Source organism: Hemiscyllium ocellatum, chromosome 17, assembly GCF_020745735.1.
Source record: "Hemiscyllium ocellatum isolate sHemOce1 chromosome 17, sHemOce1.pat.X.cur, whole genome shotgun sequence".
Lineage (NCBI taxonomy): Eukaryota > Metazoa > Chordata > Chondrichthyes > Orectolobiformes > Hemiscylliidae > Hemiscyllium > Hemiscyllium ocellatum.
In genome coordinates, this window is record NC_083417.1 from 49,626,504 (window position 1) to 49,652,943 (window position 26,440).

Consider the following 26,440-nt stretch of genomic DNA (forward strand, 5'->3'; position numbering starts at 1 on the left):
CAAGAAAAAAAAGGAAAAATATCAATGACGTGTTTTGGAGTCAAACTCCTTTTGCAATCGATGGAATTCTAACGTCTGAACTATAAAATAAACTCAAAACCACTGCAGTTTGTTTCACGTGTAATGTTTTCGGAAATATGGTGGGAACATTGTTGCTTTCTGACATTCCGTGTATGGTGCATTTAACCCAAGTGATCTTGCCTTAAAAACAAAGTCGTTCATTTTCCAGAGTCCTCTTTCCAAAACATAAGCTTGTAGCAAGCAGCCTCTGCTCCAGTTGCCAGAGAATGTATTTCCTTCGGTGGGTTTTTTTCAACTTCCGCCAATCCTCTGCTCCAGCAGACGGATCGCGACTGCGCATCTGGAAGTACAAAGGATTTGAGTCGATAGGGGCCAGTAAGAGTGGTACATAGTTGTCTGAGACCGATATCTACCTGTACTGGCAAAGCAGAGAAACGCCGTATTATGTTTGTACAGTGAAGGATATCACAGACACCACTGGAGCGATATTTCTCTTGGTGAATAGTTGCCTTCTCACTGGAACAAAATGACTATGAAAACAACCAGCAACTTTTATCGCTTAGTCTTAAAAGTAACCTTGCTCCAAATCATCTGGGTCCAGCAGACTTTAGCAGCACCGACTGGCATAGTCAAGTTTCCAGGTGATAACAGCACGAAGACAGACAAGGAAATAGCCGCTGTAAGTGTGGGGAGCCGTTAACTTTATAACGCCTTGCAAATGGCGTTTTATGCTAATTGGTCATTTTCTGTAACTTTCATTACAGCTGCCGAAACGAAGGAAGCGGTTGTTTTTTTTATTCCCCCCTCAGTGTCTCCAGGGGAATCAAAAGTTTCTTAAAACTCTAGAGGCGAGATCACAATGGAGCTTGATAACATCTGTTGGTTTTGGCAAGGCAGGGTCCTTGCAAGTAGACAAAACAAAACAATTTATAGATAAGCGGAACCTCATACATTGTTTATGTAAGAGTTATCTAATAGCTTCGTAATAGGATTAATCTTATATTTAAATAGATACATGGGGCCGTCAAAAATTTTAAAAATGTATAATTTGACACAAAACAAATAGAACAAATGCTATGTTTCCATATGTGTATTGTGTCTAAAGCATATGTTTCAAAACATGTATTGTCATTAAATTAACAATATACTTTGGAGGCCAATCTATTGCCGTAAATCAATGAGCTGAAGACCCTGAAAGTTTGTGGGTATTCTAACGGTGTTCGTGTTGAGAAAACGATGGCAGAAGTCCAAGTGCCTCTAGGACTGCAGAGACACAATATGGCTTTCTGCAGATTATTAGCCAATGAAATTGGCTTTTGGAGTATCAAGTTATGAATACATTTGAAAACACTAGTTTCAATTACAAGACAAGTTTCAAGAAATTAACTCAAGAAAATCAGGACACCTGTTTGACTTCTAATTCCTTCTAACACAAAATTAGTGCAAAATGAAATTTGCATTGTAAATGAGAATTATAATCCAGCCTGTAGGGGAACTTCATGATATATGGGATAAAACAGTCAACTTTTTGAATCCATATGCTGCATTTCTTACAAATGACAGCAAAGTTTGCTATAAGTACAACAAATCAGAGAATCAATGCATTTTCAACTAATGTCTGAATCAAATTCTTTAATATTTTACCCATACAAATGTATTTCTTTATGTTTTATACCAGTTATACTTGAATAAATTCTACGGCTGCCCGAAAGAAAGGTGTGATCTTGTGGTGCTGTCAGACACACTGAAGAAGATGCAGAAATTTTTTGGATTGCCACAGACTGGAGAACTGGACAGTGAGACAGTCAATGTGATGAAGAAACCGCGATGTGGAGTTCCTGACGTGGCCAATTACAACTTCTTCCCACAGATGCCCAAATGGGAGAATAAGCAAATAACTTACAGGTCGGTGTGTATTAACGTGTGTTCAATGTGTTATTTTATCAAAGTAACCTATTGGTAAGGATTTTTGTTGGAATTATTTTAATATGCTGCAGGGAATCAAAAATGGTTTCTGATTTGTTGTATTACTCCATGTTATTCCAAAATTTGTTTTTATTAAGTTAGGTACTAATTATTTTATTAAAAGTGTCATGAAAATTATAACAAAAAACAATAATAACATGTTTAAAGCAAGAAATGATAAAATATTATCCGGATTTCTTCCTGAAGTAAGAACAAGAACAATTTTCAGTAAATATCTGAAGTAAGTCAGATTATTTACAGTGCTTCTTGACTGTGAAAGAATGTTCATTTGAAATTTTGCAGAAATATAAAACTTATCCAGAGACTATATTGCAAGTAAATAGAATCCCTACAGAGTGGAAGCAGATCATTCAGCCCACAGAGTCCTAATCAGCCCTTCCCACTCAGACTCACCCCATCCCTGTAACCCTAATTTTCACAAGGTTAATCCACCCAACCTGCACATCTCTGGACAACATGGACAGTTTTGTATGGCCAATCCACCTAACCTACACATCTTTGGATTGTGGGGGGAAACAGCAGGAGCACCCAGAGGAAACCCATGCAGACACTGGGAGAATGTGCAAACTCCAAACAAATAGTCATCCATGGGTGGAATTGAATGTGGGTCCATGGTGCTATGAGGCAGCACTGCTAACCACTGAGCCAACGTGAGCATTCCAGCTAGAAGGGAGATAATCAGACATTTGTTGAGTGAAAAGAGGAGTACAATGAATCTGTGCACTGTCACCAATATTATTCACTCTGTACACATTGGATGAATATACTTCTCTGACAGGGTCATGAATCTGTTGAATTCTCTACTCCAGAATAAGTGAAGGCCAAGGCGCTGAATAAATTTAAATTAGAAAGGGGTTATAAGGAGCAAGCAGCAGTGTGGAGTTGAGGCTGTGATGAGATCAGCCATGACCATGCTAAAAGGCAGAACAGCTCAAGGGACTGATTTGCCTACTTCTGCTCTTAGTTCTTAAATAGAGAATTAAATATCCTTCCATGGGTAATAAATCTGGCAAAAATATAACATACTGTGGTGTGCTGATTACACAACACTTATTGCAGAATTGAAAGAGGTCCTACAAAGTATCATGACGGCAGTAAAATTGAAATTTAGGCTATGGATTGTGTATGAGCACCAAAAAGATAAAAGAAACCATGTTACTTAGATGGAGTGCAAACATACCAGAGTGAAGATCGAAGTTGATGGTGTCACACTAGAATAAGTAGATACTTGTCTGTATTTGATAAATGATAACAGCGTATGACAGATGTGATGCAGAAGTGACAATACGAATAGGCAGACAGTAATTTTATAAAGGAGAAGGCTTTGTTCACATCATGAAAACTTGAGTTTGTACCAAGAAAGGAACTCTCAAAATGTTACATTCTATCCTGTTTCCTGTATGCCTAAGAAAGCTGGATAAAGCTCCACATAAAGACCTATGGAGGAAAATGGAGAGTTTGAAATGTGAATGCTGAGATATAAGCTAAAAATTGCATGTAAAGACCGTAAGACAAATGAAGAGGAACTTGAAGTTAAAACAGCTGAAAAAACTCTTTTAAAAGTGATATCCAAAAAACAAAATGTTGCTGTTGCAGCCTTTTGGTCAAGGTGAAAAGCTGCAGGGATTGTCTTAGAGGGCAAAAGATAAGACAGCGGAAAGAGAAGTCACTGTGGTATTTCAATGATGGATGCCGCAGAGCAGTTACAGACAAGTAACGGTAAATTTGTGAGGATGGTGCGAGACAGACAAACGTGATGGACCACAACGGGAGCTCTCCTGGCAACAGTGGCCAAGAGCAGAAGTAGCAAGATGAACTCATGAAAAATATCTACCGTTAAGGCAAAAGAAATTGCAATGAGCAATGTGCCAAAAAGGATTTTTTTTCTTAAAATAGATCATTGTATCACTATAAGCATGCCTCCAATAGGAGTTATGAGAAAGGTTTCTGCCATTGCTCCCTTACATTGAGGCTTAGGCATGTCAGCTGAGTTTCTGCTGCTTTTTGCTCACAGGATTTTGGGATACACCTACGATCTGGACTCTGAGACAGTGGATGATGCTTTCGCTCGGGCCTTTCAGGTATGGGCTGCCGTGACACCACTGAAATTTTCAAGGATCTTCGATGGAGAAGCGGACATCATGATCAACTTTGGTCGTTGGGGTAATAATTGTCTTACTTGAAATGTAACATAGATGACAAATCCATGTTGTATTATATTCAATATGGGTTTATGCCAGTGGTGTCTAAATGAGAGTTTTACAAGATGCTTCCATATAAGAACATTTGATACAAGCATTTGTCAAACACTTTGTATTTAGCGGATGTTTTGGAGCCAAACCTTTTAGAGTATAATCCTTGTATGACCAGTGGAATTGTGACTGCAGTATCTACCAGCACTGCAGTTTTCAGTGTCAGCAGGAGAGGATCTACACAGTCTAGGTGCAAACACTATTCTGGGTGCCTCTGCAAATGTATCTGGAAGTTTTCGTTACCATTTTCCATTAGAAAGTGCTGCCCACATCCAACCTCAGTCAAGTTCAAAAGTAAAATTCTGGAGTTGCTGGAAATCTGAAATAAAAACAGAAAATGCTGGGAATGTGCAGTAGGACAGGCTGCATTGGTGGAAAGAGAAAGAGAGTTAATTTTCAGGTCCAGCCAAATTTTCCGTGGTCCCCATGATAAGGAATTTTTAGATGTATTCTGTGTGGATGCTTGTGTGTGTGTCTGTTTGGGAAGGGAGGTGGGGTGTATACAGAGGGTGACAAACCTGCTGGCTTGGATTCCAGAGATGGAGGCCAGTATGCCTGACCTTCCCTTGGGTTTTCACTGATATCATCAGTTGTACTATATCTCGAAGAATAAGCGCTACTTCAAACTGATTTTGTTCGTGTGGGGTTGATGTAGGCTTTGTCCAATGTAAGGCAAAATGGAAATGCCCAAAATTAGTTACACCAGAGTCTTTGCCAGCTATTTAGACATCTCTCGGTTGCCATGTTGAATTATGGTGGTAGATGAGCTGGGGCACAAAGAATTTCATTCTATTCATATTCATCTATAGAACAACAGAAAAATTATAACATGAAGAGTCCACTTAACCAATTTGGCTAGTTTATTCAGCCAGTACAGGCACAATAAATTAGCCACCGATTCTAATTCATTTACAATTGCTTGTTCCTCAGACCACCAGCTTCAAACGATTGCCTGTTATCCAATCTATGCCAATCTTTCCAAATATTTTTCATTCAGTTTATTGAATTTGCTTGGACTTCACTTCTTTCCCCAACAATTTGGTTGCTTTGTGTCATGGTTGAGGCAGCATGATTGAACCAGAAGGAGCAAATACCTCCTCCCACTGCTGTTGGTAACTGGTCCACTAGTGCCAACTTGTTCACTTAGAACAGTACAGCACAGGCCCTTCAGTCCTCGATATTGTGACAACCTCTTATCTCACTTAAAGATCAAACTAATCTACATATCCTTCATTTTGCTATCATCCATGTGCCTATCCAAGAGTCGATTTAAATGTCCCTAATGCATCTAACTCTACTACCACTGCTGGAAGTGCATTCCACACACCTCTGTGCAAAGAAACTACCTCTGACATCTCCTCTAAATCTCCTTCAGTCACATTAAAATTATGCCCCCTCATGATAGCCATTTTCACCCTGGTGAAAAATGTCTGGTTATCCACTCTATCTATGCCTCTCATCATCTTGTACACCTCTTTCAGGTCTCCTCTCATCCTTCTTCCCTCTTATTACAAAAGCCCAAACTCTCTCAACCTCTATTCATTACAGAAATATGGCTCAGAGATGGACAAGACTGGCAGCTTAATGTTCCAGGATACAAATGCTACAGGATGGATGGAAAGAGAGCCAAGAGAGGAGGGGGGAGTGGCATTTTTGATAAGGGATAGTATTACAGCTGTGCTGAGGGAGGATATTTCCGGAAATACATCCAAGGAAGTTATTTGTGTGGAACTGAGAAATAAGAATGGGATGATAACCTTATTGGGATTGTATTATAGAGCCACTAATAGTCAGAGGGAAATTGAGAAACTATTTTGTAAGGAGATCTCAGCTATCTGTAAGAATAATATGGTGGTTATGGTAGGGGATTTTAACTTGCCAAACATAGACTGGGACTGCCATAATGTTAAAGGTTTAGATGGAGAGGAACTTCTTAAGTGTGTACAAGACAATTTTCTGATTCAGTATGTGGATGTACCTACGAGAGAAGGTGCAAAACTTGACCTACTCTTAGGAAATAAGGTAGGGCAGGAGACTGAGGTGTCAGTGGGAGAGCACTTTGGGTCAGTGACCATAATTTTATTAGATTTAAAATAGTGATGGAAAAGGATAGACCAGATCTAAAAGTTGAAGTTCTAAATTGGAGAAAGGCCAATTTTCACGGTATTAGACAAGAACTTTCAAAAGCTGATTGGAGGCAGATGTTCACAGGTAAAGGGACGGCTGGAAAATGGGAAGCCTTCAGAAATGAGATAATGAGAATCCAGAGAAAGTATATTCCTGTTGGGGTGAAAGGAAAGACTGGTAGGTATAGGGAATGCTGGATAACTAAAGAAATTGAGGGTTTGGTTAAGGAAAAGAAGGAAGCATATGTCAGGCTTAGACAGGATAGATTGAGTGAATCCTTAGAGTATAAATGAAGTAGGAGTATACTTAAGAGGGAAATGAGGGCAAAAAGGGGATATGAGATAGTTTTTGGCAAATAGAATTAAGGAGAATCCAAAGAGTTTCTACAAATATATTAAGGACAAAAGGGCCCCTCAAAGATCAGCAAGATGGCCTTTGTGTGGAGCCACAGAAAATGGGGGAGATACTAAATCAGTATTTTTGCATCAATATTTACTGTGGAAAAGGATATGGAAGATATAGACTTTAGGGAAATAGATGGTGACATCTTGCAAAAAGTCCATATTACAGAGGAGGAAGTGCTGGATGTCTTGAAATGGGTAAAAGTGGATAAATCCCCAGGACCTGATCAGGTGTACCTAGAGCTCTGGGAAGCTAGAGAAATGATTGCTGGGTCTCTTGCTGAGATATTTGTATCATCGATAGTCACAGGTGAAATGATGGAAGACTGGAAGTTGGCTAATGTGGTGCCACTTTTTAAGAAGGACGGTAAAGACAAGCCAGGGAACTATAGACCGGTGAGCTTGACGTCGGTGGTGGGCAAGTTGTTGGAGGGAATCCTGAGGGACAGGATGTACATGTATTTGGAAAGGCAAGGACTGATTAGGGATAGTCAACATGGCTTTGTGCGTGGGAAATCATGTCTCACACACTTGATTGAGTTTTTTGAGGAAGTAACAAAGAGGATTGATGAGGGCAGAATGGTAGATATGATCTATACGGACTTCAGTAAGGCGTTCGACAAAGTTCCCCATGGGAGACTGATTAGCAAGGTTAGATCTCATGGATACAGGGAGAACTAGCCATTTGGTTACAGAACTGGCTCAAAGGTAGAAGACAGAGGGTGGTGGTGGAGGGTTGTTTTTCAAACTGGAGGCCTGTGACCAGTGGAGTGTCACAAGGATCAGTGCTGGGCCCTCTACTTTTTGTCAAGTACATAAATGATTTGAATGCAAGCATAAGAGGTACAGTTAGTAATTTGCAGATGGCACCAAAATTGGAGGTGTAGTGGACAGTGAAGAAGGTTACCTCGGAATTACATCAGGATCTTGTCCAGATGGGCCAATGGGCTGAGAAGTGGTAGATTGAGTTTAATTCAGATAAATGCGAGGTGCTGCATTTTGGGAAGGCAAATCTTAGCAGGTCTTATAATGGTAAGATCCTCTGGAGTGTTGCTGAACAAAGAGACCTTGGAGTGCAGGTTCATAGCTCCTTTTGAAAGTGGAGTCGCAGGTACATAGGATAGTGAAGAAGGCGTTTAGTATGCTTTCCTTTATTGGTCAGAATATTGAGTACAGGAGTTGGGAGGTCGTGTTGCAGCTGTACAGGACATTGGTTAGGCCACTGTTGGAATATTGCATGCAAATCTGGTCTCCTTCCTATCAGAAAGATATTATGAAACTTGGAAGGGTTCAGAAAAGATTTACAAGGATGTTGCCAGGGTTAGAGGGTTTGAGCTATAGGGAGAGACTGAACAGGCTGGGGCTGTTTTCCCTGGAGCATCAAAAGCTGAGGGATGACCTCATAGAGGTTTACAAAATTATGAGGGGCATAGATAGGATAAATAGGCAAAGTCTCTTCCTTGGGGTCAGAGAGTCCAGAACTAGAGGGTATAGGTTTAGGGTGAGAGGGGAACGGTGTAAAAGAGACCTACGGGGCAACGTTTTCAGACAGAGTGTGTTGTGTATGGAATGAGCTGCCAGAGGAAATAGTGGAGGCAGGTACACTTGTAGCATTTAAGAGGCATTTGGATGGGTGTAGGAAGGTTTTGGAGGGATATGGGCCGGGTGCTGGCAAGTGGGACTAGATTGGGTTGGGATATCTGGTTGGCATGGACGGGTTGGACTGAAGGGTCTGTTTTCATCCTGTACACCTCTATGACTCTATGACATGCCCTCCAGTCCAAGCAGCATCGTGGTAATCTGCTGTGCACTCTCTTTAAAGCTTCCACATCCTTCCTACAATGAGGTAACCAGAACTGAACAACTTTGAGAGATCTATGGACAAAGACCCGAAAATCCCTCTGTTCCTCCAAACTGCCAAGAGTCCTGCCTTTAACCCTGTAATTTACATTCAAATTTGACCTTCCAAAATGAATCATTTCAAACTTTTCCAGATTGAACTCCATTTGCCACTTCTCAGCACAGCTCTGCATCCTGTCAATATCCCATTGCAACCAACAACGGCATTCCACACTATCCACAACACCACCAACTTTTGTGTCATCTGTAAACTTAGTATCACCATTCCACTTCCTCATCCAAGTCATTTATAAATATCACAAAGAGCAGAGGTCCCAGAACAAATCCCTGTGGAAAACCACTGGCCACCAATCTCCAGGCTGAATACTTTCCATCAACTACCACCCTCTGTCTTCGATGGGCAAGCCAATTCTGTATCCAGACAGCCAAATTTCCCTGTATCCCATGCCTCCTTACTTTCTGAATGAGCCTACTATGGGGAACATAATCAAACACCTTGCTAAAATCCACATACGCCATATCCACTGTTCGACCTTCATCAATGTGTTTTGTCATATCCTCAATGAGTTCAATAAGACTCTGCACCCTCACAAAGCTATGCTGACTATCTCTAATCAAGCTGTGCTTCTTTCAAATAATCATAAATCTTGTCTCTGTGTCCTCTCCAAGAATTTGCCCACCACCAATGTAAGACTGACAGGTTTTGTGCTGCAGAAAATGCCAATCATTTCCCACTCTCTGTTAAGTTCTGAGGAAGAGATATAAAGAACTCGAAACGTTATCTCTGTTTCTTTCTCTACAGATGCTGCCAGAAATGCTGAGTTCCTCCAACACTTTGAGTTGGCAAACTGTTCCACTAATTCACTATTCTTCTGGAAAACAAGGTTAATTAACATCTAACCTAGCTTTGTACTTATGCAAAATATAACTGGCCTTCCTATCTATCCAACTAAAGACAATGACCCAGGGAAACACAAACTATTTCCCACGTTATTTTATCAATCAAATCACCTCTGAGTCTATAATATTCTAAAGCAAAGCTTATCTAGCCATGTCAACTCTTTTATCTTGGAATTAATCTGTCACTTTCTCTGCACACTTTCCAAAGCTGCAATATTCTCATTCTATGAAGAGGCCAAAATGGAGCACTGTCTTCTAAAGCTCTAACAAGGTCTTACACATGGGACAAAATTACAAATCACACAACGCCAGATTATAGTCCAACAGGTTTATTAAGAAGCAGCGCTCTGAAAGATCGTGCTTCCAAATAAACTTGTTGGACTATAACCTGGTGTGATTTTTAACTTTGTACATCCCAGTCCAACACTGGCACCTCTAAATAAAGACAAAATTGTATGCTTGGTGCAAATTATACCATGATACAACCTAGAACCTTGTTTGCTTCAACTATAGTTTCACAAAACCGATCATGAACCTTTCAAAAGTGTGTACAATATCTCGCTTTTTCAATTACCATTGGCTGGAATGTTGTTTCCTGTAATGAAGCCTCTCATGCATAACATTTCATTTTTCTAAGGTTAGTATCGTTTGCCAAATGTGGACCTATTTCAATGAGATTGAAATCTTCTTGAAGTTGTTAAGATCCTTTAGAAATCTGACATTCACACATAGCTTTATGTCATCCACAAATTTGCATACCATGCTAAATTGTCCACAGTGTTCAGAAATGTGTAGGTTAGGTGTATTAGTAGGGGTACATGTAGCGGTAGGGTAGGGGAATGGATCTTGGGGGTAGGGATACTTTTCAGAGGGTCGGCATGGACTTGTTGGGCCAAATGGCCTGTTTCAACACTAGGGATTCTAAGATTCTGTGATCTCCCGAACACTTACACAACACAACATTGTAAAGGATACAATCATTCAATCTAACATGGACAAATACAGAATTAAGTTCAATTGTTTGCATACTACATTCCCATTCCAAGTTTACTGTTGTAATTTCTTACGCATCTTCCTCAGGTCACAGAGTCATGGAAATGTACAGCACAGAAACAGATCCTTCGGTCCAACTTGTCCATGCTGACCAGATATCCTAACCTAATCTGATTCCATTTGCCAGCACTATACCCGCATCCCTCTAAACCTTTCCTATTGATATACACATCCAGATGTCTTTTAAATGTTATAATTGTAGCAGCCTTCACCACTTCAGCCTTCATTACTGAAGTTCGTATAGATCACGTCTACTGCTCTGGCCTCATCAATCCTTTATTTGTTCACAAGCCTCCATCAACTTTGTGAGACAAGATTTCCCAGGCACAAAGCCATGCTGACTATCCCTAATCAGTCCTTGCCTTTCCAAATACATGGGAATCCTGAGGGACAGGATTTACTGCAACAACTTGCCCACCACGAACATCAGGCTCACCAGTCTATAGTTCCCTGGCTTTTCCTTACCACCTTTCTTAAATAATGGTACCACGTCAGCCAACCTCCTGCCTTCTGGCACCTCACCTGTGACTATTGATGATACAAATATCTCAGCAAGGGGCCTAGCAATCGTTTTCCTGGCTTCCCACAAGAGTTCTAGGGTACACCTGATCAGGTCCTGGGGAATTATCCAGTTTTATGCATTTCAAGACGTCCAGCATTCCCTCTTCTGTAATAAGGACATTTTTCAGGATGTCACCATCTACTTCCCCGCATTCTCTATTTCCACGTCCTTCTCCACAGTAAACACTGAAGCAAAATATTCGTTTCATATCTCCTCCACCTCCTGTAGCTCCACACATAGGCTGCCTTGCTGATCTTTGAGGGGCTCTAATCTATCCCTGATTACCCATTTGTCCTTTGTGTATTTATAAAAACCCTTTGGATTTTCCTTCACCCTATTTGCCCAAACTATCTCATTTTCCCCTTGTTGCTCTCCTGATTTCCATCTTAAATATACTCCTACTGCCATTATGCTCTTCTAAAGATTCTGTCAATCTCTCCATATATCTGACATATACTTCCTTTTTTTTTAAGCAAAACTTCAATTTCTCTGCATTCTCTACACCTATCAGCCTTTCCTTGCCCTCTAACAGGAATATACTGTCTCTTGCTCTACGCAATTCTGTATTACAATAGCACTGGAAATTGAAAAGATTAAGTCTACCTGTCGCTTCTGGAAAAAAACACCAGTGAGGTTGTAACGTGTTCTAATTACAGACTACAATATCACCAAAATAATAAAGCATTTTTGAGATTGTTAAAGACAACTGTAATTAATTTCAGATAGTGGTGTGTATGAAATCTAACCAGGCAGTGTTATTTTAACTTTTACAAGAGCATGGTGATGGATATCCATTTGATGGGAAGGATGGGCTACTTGCACATGCTTTTGCCCCAGCAACAGGAATTGGTGGTGATTCTCATTTTGATGATGATGAGTTCTGGACGTTGGGTGAAGGACGAGGTACATACCTATAGTGGATTAACTTTAGTTACATATTTATTGTTTTATTTATCATTTGAAACCAATCATTAAATATTAAACTCATCAAGTAGCAATGTATTTCATGTTGCCGTATATACTATACTTGTTATAACACAATAAGAGATGACTTTTAATGTTGCTCGGTTTTAGACATTGTTTCATGATCATGAGGTGTCCTCAAATCCCATGCTGTGATTAAGTGTCCACATATTTAATCTACACAAAAACTTCTATTACAATTAATATTATTATCTACTCTTAGACCAATACAATACTAGCTAACATTAGTCAAATGATACTAAATTTATTAGATTTTGTAATCATAATTGTGAAATATTAATGAAAATAGATTGTAATTACTGATTTGGAGTCTTTCAACATTTGTATTTTACAGTTGTTAAGACAAAGTTTGGGAATGCAGAAGGGGAATTTTGCAAATTTCCTTTTCTGTTTAATGGTAAGGAATACCATAGTTGCACCACAGAAGGCCGTAGTGATGGCTTCCCATGGTGTTCCACAACTTATAATTTTGATGCAGACGCAAAATATGGATTCTGTCCTCATGAATGTAAGTTTTCAGTCTTAACCTGTGTATTCTATTCATCAACACAAGCTATTGCATTTTGTGACATAGGAAAGTAATTGCCAGTTTCATCAAACCATGTTTGAACAAAAATAGATGCAGATGAGTAATCAAAGCTTGATCAAAGAAACTTTAACTGAGATGGAGAGATGTAAAATTTAGGAAGGGACTTTCTCAGCTTGGGACCTAGGGAGTTCATGTTATTACTGCCAGAGGGGTGGGTGTAGATAAAAAAAAATAGATGCCCAAAAAGCCAAAATTAGAGTAATGGAATTTAATATGGGAGTTGTCAGCTTGGAGAAGATTTGAGAGGGTAGAGGCCATGTAAGAATTTATTCATGGAATGAAATTTTGACATTGGAGAAGTTTTAGCCCCTGAAGACATGAATTGTGGATAAGCAAGGCCATAAACTACAGAAAATGTTGTAAATACTCAGCACGTCCAACACCACGTGTGGAGAGAGAATCAGGGTTAATGTTTACAAGGTCCTGTCTCGAAAGTCAGGGACTCCTGCTGAAGCACAGTGCAACAGACCCATAATGCAGTTGCATAGTCAATAATTCAAATTAGCTGATTTTCTTCATAACCAAGTCCCTAATTTATTGAGGCATGTTTTAACAGCCTACTGGGATAGTCCAACTCAGCATTGCCTCTTGACTGAAAACCAGACTTTTCCTGGTCATTGTGGCTCATAACCATAGTAGATGAGACTTCTATCCACTGAAGTACAGTAAGTAAAGATGATGTCCCCATCATCTTCCTAAACCATGCAGTTTGGAAGATGGCAGGTGCCTGTCCACCTGGAGCCCAATTGAGCCACCTATGTAGCCAGTTAAGGACCTCTTTTTAACCTCTGCTGACATGACCATCACTTGGTTTTTCCATCACATGAGAAGGTTGTGAGGTAAACTCTTGGGGCTATTTGGTGGGCACTGGGGAAGGGCAGAACCTTCTTTTCAGGTGCTCTTTAGTACAATAAAGGTAACCTTTGGTAATAATGAATGTCTTGGTGAACATGGCACTGTCTACCCTGAGCAAAACCACCCTGCCTCCATGTGTCAGTTCCTGCCTGACTGTTCCCAGTGCTCCCACATCCCATTCCCCAGAGTTTTTGGAACACATAACTATCAATGCTCAATCATTCTTAAGGTCTTGGGCCACCATCCTAAATAGTGACAGTGAACCCAGCAGGAGACACTTTATGGTCGCTGTTGACAAGATCCAACCCTATCAGTCCTGCTGACTGCCAAAGTAGGTGCACCCCATGAAATATTGTTACCAACATAATGGATCAATGCATTTATGGTGTATGTAATATAACATAGCACAGATGTTTAATTGTTCTGATGGGCACCAGTGTTTGAATGCTGCGTAAAGATATTCTGATTTTTTTTACTGGAAGAAATGTTGCAAGCTTTTCTGGCTGAGAGCAGCACTTTTATCAACCCGAACATTTCCATTTATGGTGTTGTTGTTTTTGTGCATTTGTCTAGCACTGTAGACATGTGATTTCACTCAGGCCCAAAAGAAGTGTTTTTGTACTTCATGTTGCTGCATATTTACATGAGTCAGCAGCATGCTGAAATCTATTATAACCATAATTGATCTTATGCTCCATGTTTAACCAGCAGCTTGTATCCGTAATAATCTATGGTTCAACCAATTTACTGCAGCTGGAGAGGGCTAATGTTGAATATGAGTCATTGAAACAGATGTTCATGTTTTTTAACAGTAACAACATTGAAATAATTTTTTTTAAGTTCCTCATTTTAAACAAAATAAAACAAGTCAGGAACATTCTTCTTCACTTCTGTTTGATCAATTTTGGAACATAAATTGTTATCAGTCTGATTTTGTTGTTTCGTCCAAAAATCAAACTCTGATACCCTATGTGATTGTTTTGGGTCCTTACAGTGCTTTTTACAATGGGAGGAAATGCTGGTGGAGAGCCATGCTCATTTCCTTTCACCTTTGAAAACAGGCAGTACGATAGCTGCACAACAGAAGGAAGATCGGATGGCTACCGGTGGTGTAGCACAACTAGCAATTATGATGCAGACAGAAAATATGGATTCTGTCCAGACCAAGGTATTAACAGTTTGTGCGTGTTGCATGAAAATAAGGTGGGCTCCACGGTTTGTGAGATATTCTTCATATATTAATCAATAATGTAATTCCTTGAAAACACACTTGACCTTAAGTTTTCCCAAGTTGCAAAGCTGAGTGCCAGGAATGCTAAAAAAGTTGATGAAATGCCAGACCAGCATTGCTGATCATTACATCCAAGAATGGGTGGAACATTTGGAACATTTGGTGTTTTATTGAATGTAAGAACTATCGCACTAATCAACCAGCAAGTTTCTATTCATCCTCCTAGTACAAAAGCAACAGGGAGTAAAACTCAAAGGTTGGTCACTGCAATGGTTCATTTCTGTCTTCAAGGCAGTTCTGTTTGTCATGTAGCAAAGTTTGGTCCTTCAGTTGCATTTACACTTGGCAAAATGTGCTTCGTTTTAAAGGGACTTGAGCATTCCAGGTAGCGCCGTATGACTTCAGTATTACTGTAAAACAACCAAATATGCATCCCAGTCAGAAAAGGATTCCAACACTCCAGAAAACTCATTGCTATCAAGAACTACATTATCTGTAGTGTTTCAGAATGTAATGACAGAAGTCGGTAATTATGTAAAATGATGTGTCAAAACTTTTGTCAGCAACATGTGCACAATGAACTTTTCTGTATAGTGCAATGATGATTCTGAATCAAGTAAACCATTCAAATGACCAAATCTGAATTTCTGTCACCAAAGGGGAACAGCATGGAGATAGGAAGGCTCATAAATTAGGGAAAGCACATCAGGGCAGCTCACTGATGTATTCCTACTTCCCAAGGGCTTCTCCAGGGATTGGCTGCCTGATCTAAAGAGGGGGCCAGCAAATGGGTGAACTTTAGAAATCACGTTTTCATGGAAGCAGTATTTTTCTATTGTTTGAGCGCATTTGTCACAGCCTGCCTCATCATCTCCCACCAAGTGAAGATGTTCCATTTTGAGGTGCCCTCATGTTCACCTTCCTGCTTTGGCAGCATCCATCTCTCCTTGAGGGAGACTACCAGCCTAGCATTGCTGTGGGCCCTCTGACTGGAACTCTATCCTTAAATTCTGCAGATAGTTCACAGTAGAGTAGGGAGCACGGAGGCAGCCGATTACTAGGCCGACTCTTGAAATGTTGCACTATGGGTACGCTGACAATATGGATGGTCTAGGCGTCCCATATGGACCTATCATTATATCCTTGATGCCATTGGAAAATCCTTGCGTAATAAATCCGTGCTGACTGTCCTTGATTACTCTATCTCTTTTTAAGGTTGGTTTATCCTGTTTTTCAGAACTGATTCAAGTAATTTCTCCAGTGAATAAATAGAGTTTGACAAATATTACTTTTTAAGTCAATATCGTATAGTAATTTCTTTATTTGAAAACTTTTTCAAATATCTACTGTGTTGCTCATATATCTGATTTCCTGCATTTCAGCCATGTCAACAATTGGAGGAAACTCAGATGGTTCACCTTGTGTATTTCCTTTCACTTTCCTTCGGAAAACATATGATTCCTGCACAAGCAGCGGGCGTAATGATGGCCTATTGTGGTGTGCAACCACTGGAAACTATGATGAGGACAGCAAGTGGGGCTTCTGCCCTGATAGTGGTAAGTTATAGATGGCATTCGGACAGTATTGAGAAGGGAGTGGAGCACTTTTCACACAGAGGACTCCTAACACTTTGGAAGTCTCGAGTTTGAAGCTCCGGGTTTCTCCTGCCCCAAGAGCTGATGCCATGGAAAGTGCAGACAAATTGTAGCAAATAGGTTAATTGCCCCTCAAATAAAAGCAAATTACTGCGGATGCTGGAGAATTTCAGCAAGTCTAGCAACAACTGTGAGGAGAGAAGCAAATTTAACGTTTCGAGCGTAGAAGGCTCTTCCTGATTGTTACTTGCAATAAATACCAAATGAGAGAGCATCTTGGTCTTAACAATGTGGATATTTTGAATGCTGGTGGTGTCGCAGATCACTTGGAGCTCAGTCCATGGTGACAATTGTTATGGACCAGACCAACCCCCTCAAAATATTTTGAGAAAGTGACATAGACCCTAATTTTTTCATATTTTAAACGCATATGTGAAGTGCCGTGTTCCTGATGCAGTGCGACAGGTCAAACTGCTTGATGTTAAGCAAACACAATTTATTCAAACACTATAGTTTAAATACAAACAAAACAAAGGAGAACTTAGAATAACTTAACACTGTTGGAAAATTCAACAGACCAGTAGATCCATTAACTATTACTAATTAACTGTTCCAATATTGTAGTGTCTCATTAATCTACCCCTTGGCAAAAAGGCAAATTCAGAAAAATAAGATTTGTTTCAAAGGTCACACAGCAGCACACAGCAACCCCAGCTTCTAGAACATAGAATGTTACAGCACAGTACAGGCCCTTTGGCCCTTGATGTTGCTCCAACGTGTGAAATTAATCTGATGCCTATCTATCCTACACCATTCCATTATTTTCCACATGTATGTCCAATGCCCATTTAAATGCCCTTAATGTCAGTGGGTCTACTACTGTTGCAAGCAGGCCATTCCACCCCCTGACTATCTGAGTAAAGAAACTACCCCTGATATCTGTCCTAAATCTATCACTCCTCAGTTTAAAGCTATGTCCCTTCATGTTAGCCTTCATCATCTGAGGAAAAAGGCTCTCACTGTCCATCCTTTCTAACTCTCTGATTATCTTATACATCTCAATTAAGTCACCTCTCAAACTATTTCTCTCCAATGAAAACAGCCTTCGTTCCCTCAGCCTTTCCTAGTAATATCTTCCTTCCATACCTGGCAACATCTTAGTAAATCTCTGCTGAACCCTTTCCAAAGCTTCCATATCCTTCCTATAATACAGTGACCAGAACTGTACGCAATACTCCAGGTGCGGCCTTATCAGTGCCTTGTACAGCTGAAGCATGACCTCATGGCTCTGAAACTCAATCCCCCTACCAATAAACACCAACACACCATATCCCTTCTTACAACCCTATTAACCTGGGTGGCAACTTTCAGGGATTTATGCAGCTGGACACTGAGATCTCTCTGTTCATCTACACTGCCAAGAAGTTTACCATTAGCCCAGTACTCTGCATTTGTGTTACTTCTTCCGAAGTGAACTACCTCTCACTTTTCCACATTAAACTCCATTCGCCACTTCTCAGCCCAGCTCTGCATCTTATCTATGTCCCTCTGTAACCCTCAACATCGTTCAGCACTATTGACAGTTCTGCCCACCTTAATGTCATTACGGCTTCTAGCTGTAACTGAGGAGCGGGAAAAGATAGCTTCGACATCATCAAGCCCACAACAGCAGCTGCTTAAAGCTAAATCTCAAAACAAAAAAGAAATTCAGAAATCCTGGTCATACCCATCCAGGCTGCCTCCATTGTTCCAACGTTTTAAAAAAATAACCCAAAGCCTCAAGTTGTTTATTCTCCTGGTTATGATAGACTACTCAGCACCTCTGTTTTACAACCCGTCTTCAAAACAAAAAGCAGGAAAAAATGCACCCCTTAAATCCACAGCATTATCTCACAATATGCTCGATAACATGCCTATTGTAGTTTGGGAGCAATGGAAAGAGATGGTGAAGGCTCCTACATTCTTGTGATGACATTCTGACCAGGAGTCTTTTCACCACCTATCACCTGCCTTTGGTAGAGTTTATAGGTTCATATTCAATGCATTGGCCACATTATTAACACAACTTCCTTGGTCATGAAGACCTAGAGATGAACCAAGAGCTTCTGGCTCAGAGGCACTACGAGATCTCGTGAAAGGTAATGCACTTGTTCAAATCATTTTGAGAGTGCTTGTGAATTTACTAATTATACCTGCAGCAGCATTTGGTCTCCACAGCCTGGATTTTTCAGAATATCTATTCCTGATACAACACATACCACCCTCTGCGTGAAAACGTTGCCCTGTAGGTCTCTTTTACATCTTTCCCCTCTCACCCTAAACCTATGCCCTCTAGTTCTGGACTCTCCGACCCCAGGGAAAAGACTTTGTCTATTTATCCTAGCCATGCCCCTCATGATTTTGTAAACCTCTATAAGGTCACCCCTCAGCCTTCGATGCTCCAGGGAAAACAGCCCAGCCTGTTCAGCCTCTCCCTCGAGCTCAAATCCTCCAACCGTGGCAACATCCTTGTAAATCTTGTCTGATCCCTTTCGAGTTTCACAACATCTTTCCGATAGGAAGGAGACTAGAATTGCACGCAATATTCCAACAGTGGCTTAACCAATGTCCTGTACAGCCACAACATGACCTCCCAACTCCTGTACTCAGTACTCTGACCAATAAAGGAAAGCATACCAAACGCCTTCTTCACAATTGCAACATTTAAGAGGCATTTGGATGGGTATATGAATAGGAAGGGTTTGGAAGGATATGGGCCAGGTGCTGGCAGGTGGGACTAGATTGGTTTGGGATATTTGGTCGGCATGGACAGGTTGGACCGAAGGGTCTGTTTCCATGCTGTACATCTCTATGACTCTATGATCACTATCCAGTAACCCTTGCCTAAGGTGCACTGCTTAAATTTTGAATGGTGATAGGATTAAGATAGCATATAGTTCATTTTTCAATATGACAACATTCAAAGGTCCCGCTTATTCCTAGCTCTTTCTGTTATGATGAGTCACCGGTCAACTGAATGACATTACATGATGTTAGGTAGCTGTTACTTACGTATACACAGAAGTAGGTAACAACAGAGTTGGAACTATTGGATCTGTGTTATGGCTGACAACAAAGGGACAAATGAGAGACACTGCTCTCACCAATAAAATAAATGTGGTCCACCAGAGGTCCAGCATAGTAATTAGGCAAATAATCAGAAAGGCAAGAAACTTTGGCTTTTATTGTCAGAGGAATGGAGTATAAAAGTAGGAAAGTCCTGCTACAACTGTGCAGAACATTAATGAGACCATAACAAGAGCACTGTGTACATTTTTAGTATTTAAGGATGAGTATACTTGCATTGGAGACTATTCATTGAGGATCTACTGGATTCCTAGGATAAATGGGTCTTCCTTTGTTGAATGTTTGAGCAGATTTTTTTTTTATTCATTCATGGGATGAGGGCATCGCTGGCTAGACAATATTTATTGCCCGTTCCTAATTACCCAGAAAAAGTCAACTTCATTGCTGTGGGTCAGGAGTCACATGCAGACCAGACAGGGTAAGGATGGCAGTTTCCTTCCCTGAAGGATATTAGTGAACCAGATGGGTTTTTACAACAATAGATTCGGGAGTAAGGCGAATTAGATGATTTTGGGCAGGGGTTTCTTTGCAACATTATGGTGGCTCATAAGGTGTGGAGGAGGTGGGTTTCAAAATACCCACGGGTAGCAAGGAAGAGGGCAAAGGGCAGTACCTGCAAAGATAGCACATGCATCTTGCCCACAATCTTAAATACTTTTGAAAACAAAGGGGATTCCTCACCCACCTGCTTCCACAGTAACTGTATAATGGAGTTAACAGCATAATATTTGTGTCAATTGAGCTTTAAACAAACTCTTAATTATTCACTAAACATAAGGATGAGCTGTTGAGTTTGATGATGTACAATGGGGATGACCTTGAAAGTTGTTGGGGGAACTGGTGGTCTAGCCATGGATCTATTTTACAAGAACACCCCTCACCCTCCCCATCAAAACTACTGCAAGAAAGAACGCAATATCCAATATGATGTGTCTGCCGTTTTCTTAAACAATAAACATCATCTCTCCTTGTTACTTTTGCAGGCTACAGTCTTTTCCTTGTTGCTGCTCATGAATTTGGTCATGCACTTGGTTTGGAGCATTCCCAAGATCCTGGAGCTTTAATGGCCCCAATCTACACCTACACCAAAAACTTCAGGCTTTCAAACGATGACATTCTCGGCATTCAAAAACTTTATGGTAAAGTGACAGTGAACCGAAATAATAATAGAAATTTTCACATTTGTTTTGTATGTTGCAAATCCCCGCTTGTGCTTAAAATCCCCTTAAGACAATATTAATTAACATGACTGCTCTGATTGTGCTACTTCAAGGTGAAGAATCATGAGAACAGTCATCTAAATATAGTTTTGATATTCTCCACCACCATTTCTGTAATACAAAGTGTCAATAAATTTCCTTTGTTGTGGAAGAGGTTGGAATTTTATTCTAATTCTCAGTTACCAGCATTGTCAGGGAATGATAAATACTGAATTATTTATTAGGGATTAATGTGGTTATCAAACCGAAGGTAGCTCAGCTGGAACAAGCAGCTAGAAAGTCTGGAAATTCCAGATAAACATGGCCAGGATATAGTACTTAACTGATTCATTGGCATGTTATACTATTGACTCAGTGTTGTTGTCTAGTCAAAAGAGTTGAACAGTCATCCACAAAATGAATTGAATTGTGTGTTTCCTGTCAACTGAAAACAAATCTTGTCTATTCTGGGTTCCATTCAGGTGCACCAACTGATAAACCCTTGCCACCAACACAGGGTCCTGTCACTCCTATGAACCTTTGTGAGGAGACCTTGATTTTTGACGGAATTACACATATCAGAGGAGAAACTTTCTTCTTTAAAGATCGGTAAGAAAATTTCCCATTTTAAACCCGCAGTTAAATAAGTCAACAGAAATAAAAATTGATCAAGATGTGAAAAGGGCTGTTAGTTTTTCTGTCAATGATTTTCATGACCATAAAAGGCAAGCTTTCCTCTCGAGTTTGTTCCAGTTTTTCTCTTTAAACTGACTTCACAAACTACAATTGGATTATTGTCAGTGTTTCTCCTGTCTGTTGTTTCTGGCAGAGATAGTGGAACATTTGAGGTATACCATGTTATCTTTGAGATTGTTGAGATGTCGAGAAAATAATTTGGAATTACATGGACTGTGAGTTGCTCAGAAACTGACTACGTTATACTTTATTAACGTTTAGCTTTTTATGGTGTGGGTACAGTGTTTCAAATCTGCCTATTGGAAAGCTGGAGTTGTCTAAAATTGGAAACCTTTAAAAGTTACCGTATATCAATTTTAATTGTCTTCAAAGGAGCCAGGTATCATTTTGGCTGGGCATGGCATGGCGACATGCTAAACTAGTTACCAGTTCTCTCCTCGGGTCTTGCATTTTGTTCCAAATGGGCCATAACCCCACTAACCCAGCTTCGACCAATTCACATCGATCTGCCTAACCTGAACAGTTGTAATTACTGTATTATCTATTTGTTTTTAAACATTCTTTCTCCACTGTTATGCTTTATTTTGCAAATGTTGATTGAAAGAAGTTTATATATTTGATTTCCTGTGTTACTCATTAATTGCATTAAGTTTCTGTGTTCTGTAAAAAGCGGCAAGATCCAAAATCTGCCTCCGACTGACCCAAGGGTTTGTGACATTGTACCTGCAGTCAGCTGTCAAGGTGTTAAGTATACCTCTGAGACTTCTAGAAGAGTGTGAGACTCAAGAGAAAATTGGCTGCATTTATTATCCATGGCTGTTTCAACTTCTGTGTAGCCTGTACAGTAATGGGATGCTGCAAAGCGGGAATCTTTGGCAAGCTGCTAAGAAACCAGACTTCTTGTTCTGGGAATAAACACAGCATAAAGTTAAACAGGTCAGTGGGCTGATGGGACATTCCAAACTGGCATTGAACTAGTACAGTAATGAATCGTAGCTGAACCATCAGCCCTTTATGAAGTTAGGATCGCTTCAAAAGAATTACTAACAATCAAGCTAGAAATAGCTGCTTCTCCCACAAAAGGTTCTTAAAATCACAAATGCATCTTCTGTGACAGTGGTAAACTAGCCCTGCCTTTAGTTTTAGATGTGGTTTACTACTTCATCCTTATCAAAAGGTCTCCACCTGCAGTCAACTGACAGGGATCCAGTATGCAACAACATACAAATTAAGGGCATGAAAAGGCCATTCAGCCCCTCAGACTTGATGTGCCATTTATTAAGATCGTGGGGCTGATCGGATTGTATTCAAACAAACCCTGATAACATGTCCCCTCTTGCTTGAGAAGAATCTACATCGGTATAAAAGAATGTTCAAGGACAGTGTTTCCGATGTTTTCACCTATTTTAGGAAGAGTTCCAAAGACTGTCAACCCTCTGAGAGAATGTTTTTGCCTAATCTCTGCCACAAGTTTTAAACAGTATCTGCAAGTTCTAGATTGTCCCATAAGCGAATACATCATCTCCAAATCTATCCTGTCAAGATCCTTCAGGACCTTGGATATTTCAATCAAGCTATTCCTTACTCTTCTAAACTCCAATGGATACTAGACCTAGTCTATCCAGCCTCTCCTCATAAGACAACCTGGTCTTTCCAGGTATTGATCTAGTAAGCCCTCTTTGAGCTATATCCAATGCAGTTACATCATTCCTGAAATAAGGTGACCAGTTCTGTGCATGATCCAGAAGTAGTTGCACCAATAACTGAGTAAAACCTCTCTACGTTTGTAGTTACCCTCCTGGTAAATAATAATATTGTACTAGTTTTCCAAATTAATTGCTGTACCTGCATACTAACTTTTGCTATTCATGCATGAGGACACCAGGATTCATCTGCACTTCTGAGCTCTGCAATCTCTTGCCATTGAAATAAAATGATTTTTAAATTATTTCTGCTAAAATAGACAATTTCACATTTTCCCACAGGATACTCCATTTGCCACATCTTTGCACGTTCACTTAAGCTACTCATTTTTTTGTGTAGCCTCCTTATGTCCTCTTCACAGCTTAGTTCCAGTCTCTCTCTGTGTCATTAGTACATTTGGCAACCATACGTTGTGTCCCTTCAACTCAGTCGTTTATATAAATTGTAATTGGTTGAGTTCCCCAGACTGATTCCTGTGGATCACCACTCGTTACATCTTTCCAATGTGAAAAAGACTCCTTTTGCCTAATCTCCTCTTCAACCTAACTAGGTAATCCTCTATCCTTGCCAATAAGCTACCTCCCATACCACAAGCTTTTATTTTCTGCAGTCATGCTTCACGTGGCACATTACCAAATGCCTTCTGGAATTCCACCAATTTCCTATTTATCCATAGCATGTATTATCTCCTGAAACAACTTCAACTGATTAAACAGGATTTTCCTTTCACAAAATCATGTTCATTCTGTCTGATTTCTTTGAATTTTTCCAAGCGCCCTGCTATACCTTCTTTAATAATAGCTTCTAATATTTTCCCTATGGCAACTGTTAGGGTAACAGTCCTGTAAGTTCTTGCTTTCTGTCTAACCTTGCTGAATAAATAGTTGCAATTGTTATCATACAATCTAATAGGCATGTCTCAAATCAAGAGGATTTTAGAAAATTAAAACAATCCATCAATCTTCTCACTAGCCATTTCTTTTAGAACCCTAGGATGAAGTCCATCAGCAGCTGAGCAATTCTCGGCCTGCACTTTCGATAGTTTACTCAGGAGCACTTCTCTCTTGATTGTGACTTTCTTGAGTTACTACCTTCCTTTCATTTCCTTACTTGTTACTGTTTCTGAAATGTTACTTCTATCCTTTTATAGTGAAAACTGGAATAAAATATTTGTTTGATTCATCTGTCATCTCCTTATTTTCCGTTATTAATTCTCCTATCTCACTCTCTATAGGACCAACTTGTTTATTTTGTTATGCTTCTAAGGAGAATAGTGTCATACAACATGGAACAGATCCTTCGGTCCAACTAGTCCACATTGACCAAGTCCCATTTGCCTGCATTTAGCCATAACACTCCAAACCTATTCATGTACTTATCTGAACGCTGTAAATGTATTTTTAAATGGTATAACTGTACCAGCATCCACCACTTCCTCTGACAGTTCATTCCACATATGAACCACTCTTTGTAAAAAAGTAAAGTTGCCCCTCATGTTCCTTTTTAAAACTTTCTCCTCTCACCTTAAAAATATAGCTCCTAGTTTTGATGTCCCCCCTTATCTATGCCCGCCATGATTATGTATTTTCTATAAGGTCACTCTTCGACATTCTATGCTCCCATGAAAGAAGTTCCAGTCTATCCAGCCTATCTTTTATAACTCAAATCTTCCATTCCTGGCAACATCCTGGTAAATCTTTTCTTAACCCTCACCAATTTAATAATATCCTTCCTATAGCATGGCAACCAGAACTGTCCTGCTGTACACTTCACTCTTGTCTTTCACCTCGTGAAATGCATCACCTCACATTTGTCCAGATTAAACTCGATCTGCCATTTTCTCAGTCCAGCTTTCCAATTGACCGATATCCTGCTGCATTCTTTGACAAACTTGTTCATTCCACCAATTTATGTGTTGTCTGCAAACTTACTACTCGGACCATGTATATTTTCATCCAAATTATTTATCTAAATTAGAAGCAACAAAGGTCCCAGCACTGATCATTGCGCAACACTCCTGGTCACAGATTTCCAGTCACATATACACCCCTAACAACTAACCTCTGACTTCTATGACCAAATCAATTTACCAACTCATCATGAATCCCATGTGACTTACTCTTTTGAATCAGCCTACCATGAAAGACCTTGTCAAATACTTCAGTAAAGTCCATGTAAACAACATCCAGTAATGTCTGGGTAGAATGCTCTTTAGAAGGTTGATGCAGATGCAAGGGGCCGAATAGCCTCTGTCTGCCATGTAGCAATTCTATGATTCTAAGTACCTTGGAGATTGAGACCATCCCAACTGTACAAATGTTTCTTTCCCCAGTACTGGTACCAATATCCCATAAACCAGAACCCACTTCATCCACATCAATCTTGAGCGACACATTCATCTCTCTAATCTGATTTGCCCATTTTGCAATAGGCTCATGACATATAGAGACAATGACCTTTTGGGTTTTTGGTTCTTAATTTGGTGCCTAACTCTTCATACTGACTATGCAGAACCTCTTCCTTTTGTCTTGCTTTGTTAGTAGTACCTACATGGACCATGATGATTGGATCCTCCCCCTCCCATTGCAAGGTCTTCTATCTCTGAGGAGATCTCCTAAACTCTGGTACCAGGCAGGCAGCGCAGATATCTGAACTTAACCTCCTTGTTGCAGAGAGTAGTGGCAATCCTCTTCATTATACTGTTCTACACTACCACTGTATTCTTTCTTATTTTTCTCTGACAAATAGTTTCCTGTGTAACTGTTCCATAGTCCATCCTGCAGCCCTCGAGTTTATCCAGACTACCTGAAAGAACCTCGCATTTGATGGACAATTGCAAAGGCTCATATTCCTATGCTCATGAGCCCTGGATCCCCTCACTTGCAACTAAAACATTCTGTCTCTGAATACTGACCAAATCAGACAAATTAACCCTACGAATTATAGAATCCCTACAGTGTGGAAAGAGACCATTCAACCTTGAGAGTCTGCACTGACCTTCCAAAGGGCACTCTACTCTGGCATAGCCTCCTACCCTGACCGCATAACTCCACCTAGACACACACAATGGGACAATTTAGCATGGCCAATCTACCTAACCTGCACATCTTTGGACTGTGGGTGGAAACTGGAGCACCTGGAGGAAACCCATACAGACAGGGGGAGAAAGGTGCAAACACCATATAGACAGTCACCTGATGCTGGAATCAAACCCAGGTCACTGGTGCTATGAGGCAACAGTGCTCACCACTGTGCCAGTGTGACTGCCTCCTGGTACAAAGAATCCTGCTAACTTTGTC

The 26,440-nt window shown here is 40.2% G+C and overlaps 1 protein-coding gene across 1 annotated transcript in view; it reads left to right on the plus strand.

Moving 5' to 3' along the window:
- The first annotated feature begins 335 nt into the window (after nucleotides 1-335).
- mmp2 (matrix metallopeptidase 2) overlaps nucleotides 336-26,440 on the plus strand; it is a 30,884-nt gene continuing 4,779 nt past the window's right edge. The window contains exons 1-9 of the mRNA XM_060838137.1: nucleotides 336-700; nucleotides 1,700-1,926; nucleotides 4,022-4,170; nucleotides 11,937-12,065; nucleotides 12,481-12,654; nucleotides 14,585-14,758; nucleotides 16,204-16,377; nucleotides 20,526-20,681; nucleotides 21,224-21,350. Of these exons, the coding sequence (XP_060694120.1) occupies nucleotides 548-700; nucleotides 1,700-1,926; nucleotides 4,022-4,170; nucleotides 11,937-12,065; nucleotides 12,481-12,654; nucleotides 14,585-14,758; nucleotides 16,204-16,377; nucleotides 20,526-20,681; nucleotides 21,224-21,350 (1,463 nt within the window). The 5' untranslated portion in view covers nucleotides 336-547. The remainder of the gene's footprint in view (nucleotides 701-1,699; nucleotides 1,927-4,021; nucleotides 4,171-11,936; nucleotides 12,066-12,480; nucleotides 12,655-14,584; nucleotides 14,759-16,203; nucleotides 16,378-20,525; nucleotides 20,682-21,223; nucleotides 21,351-26,440) is intronic.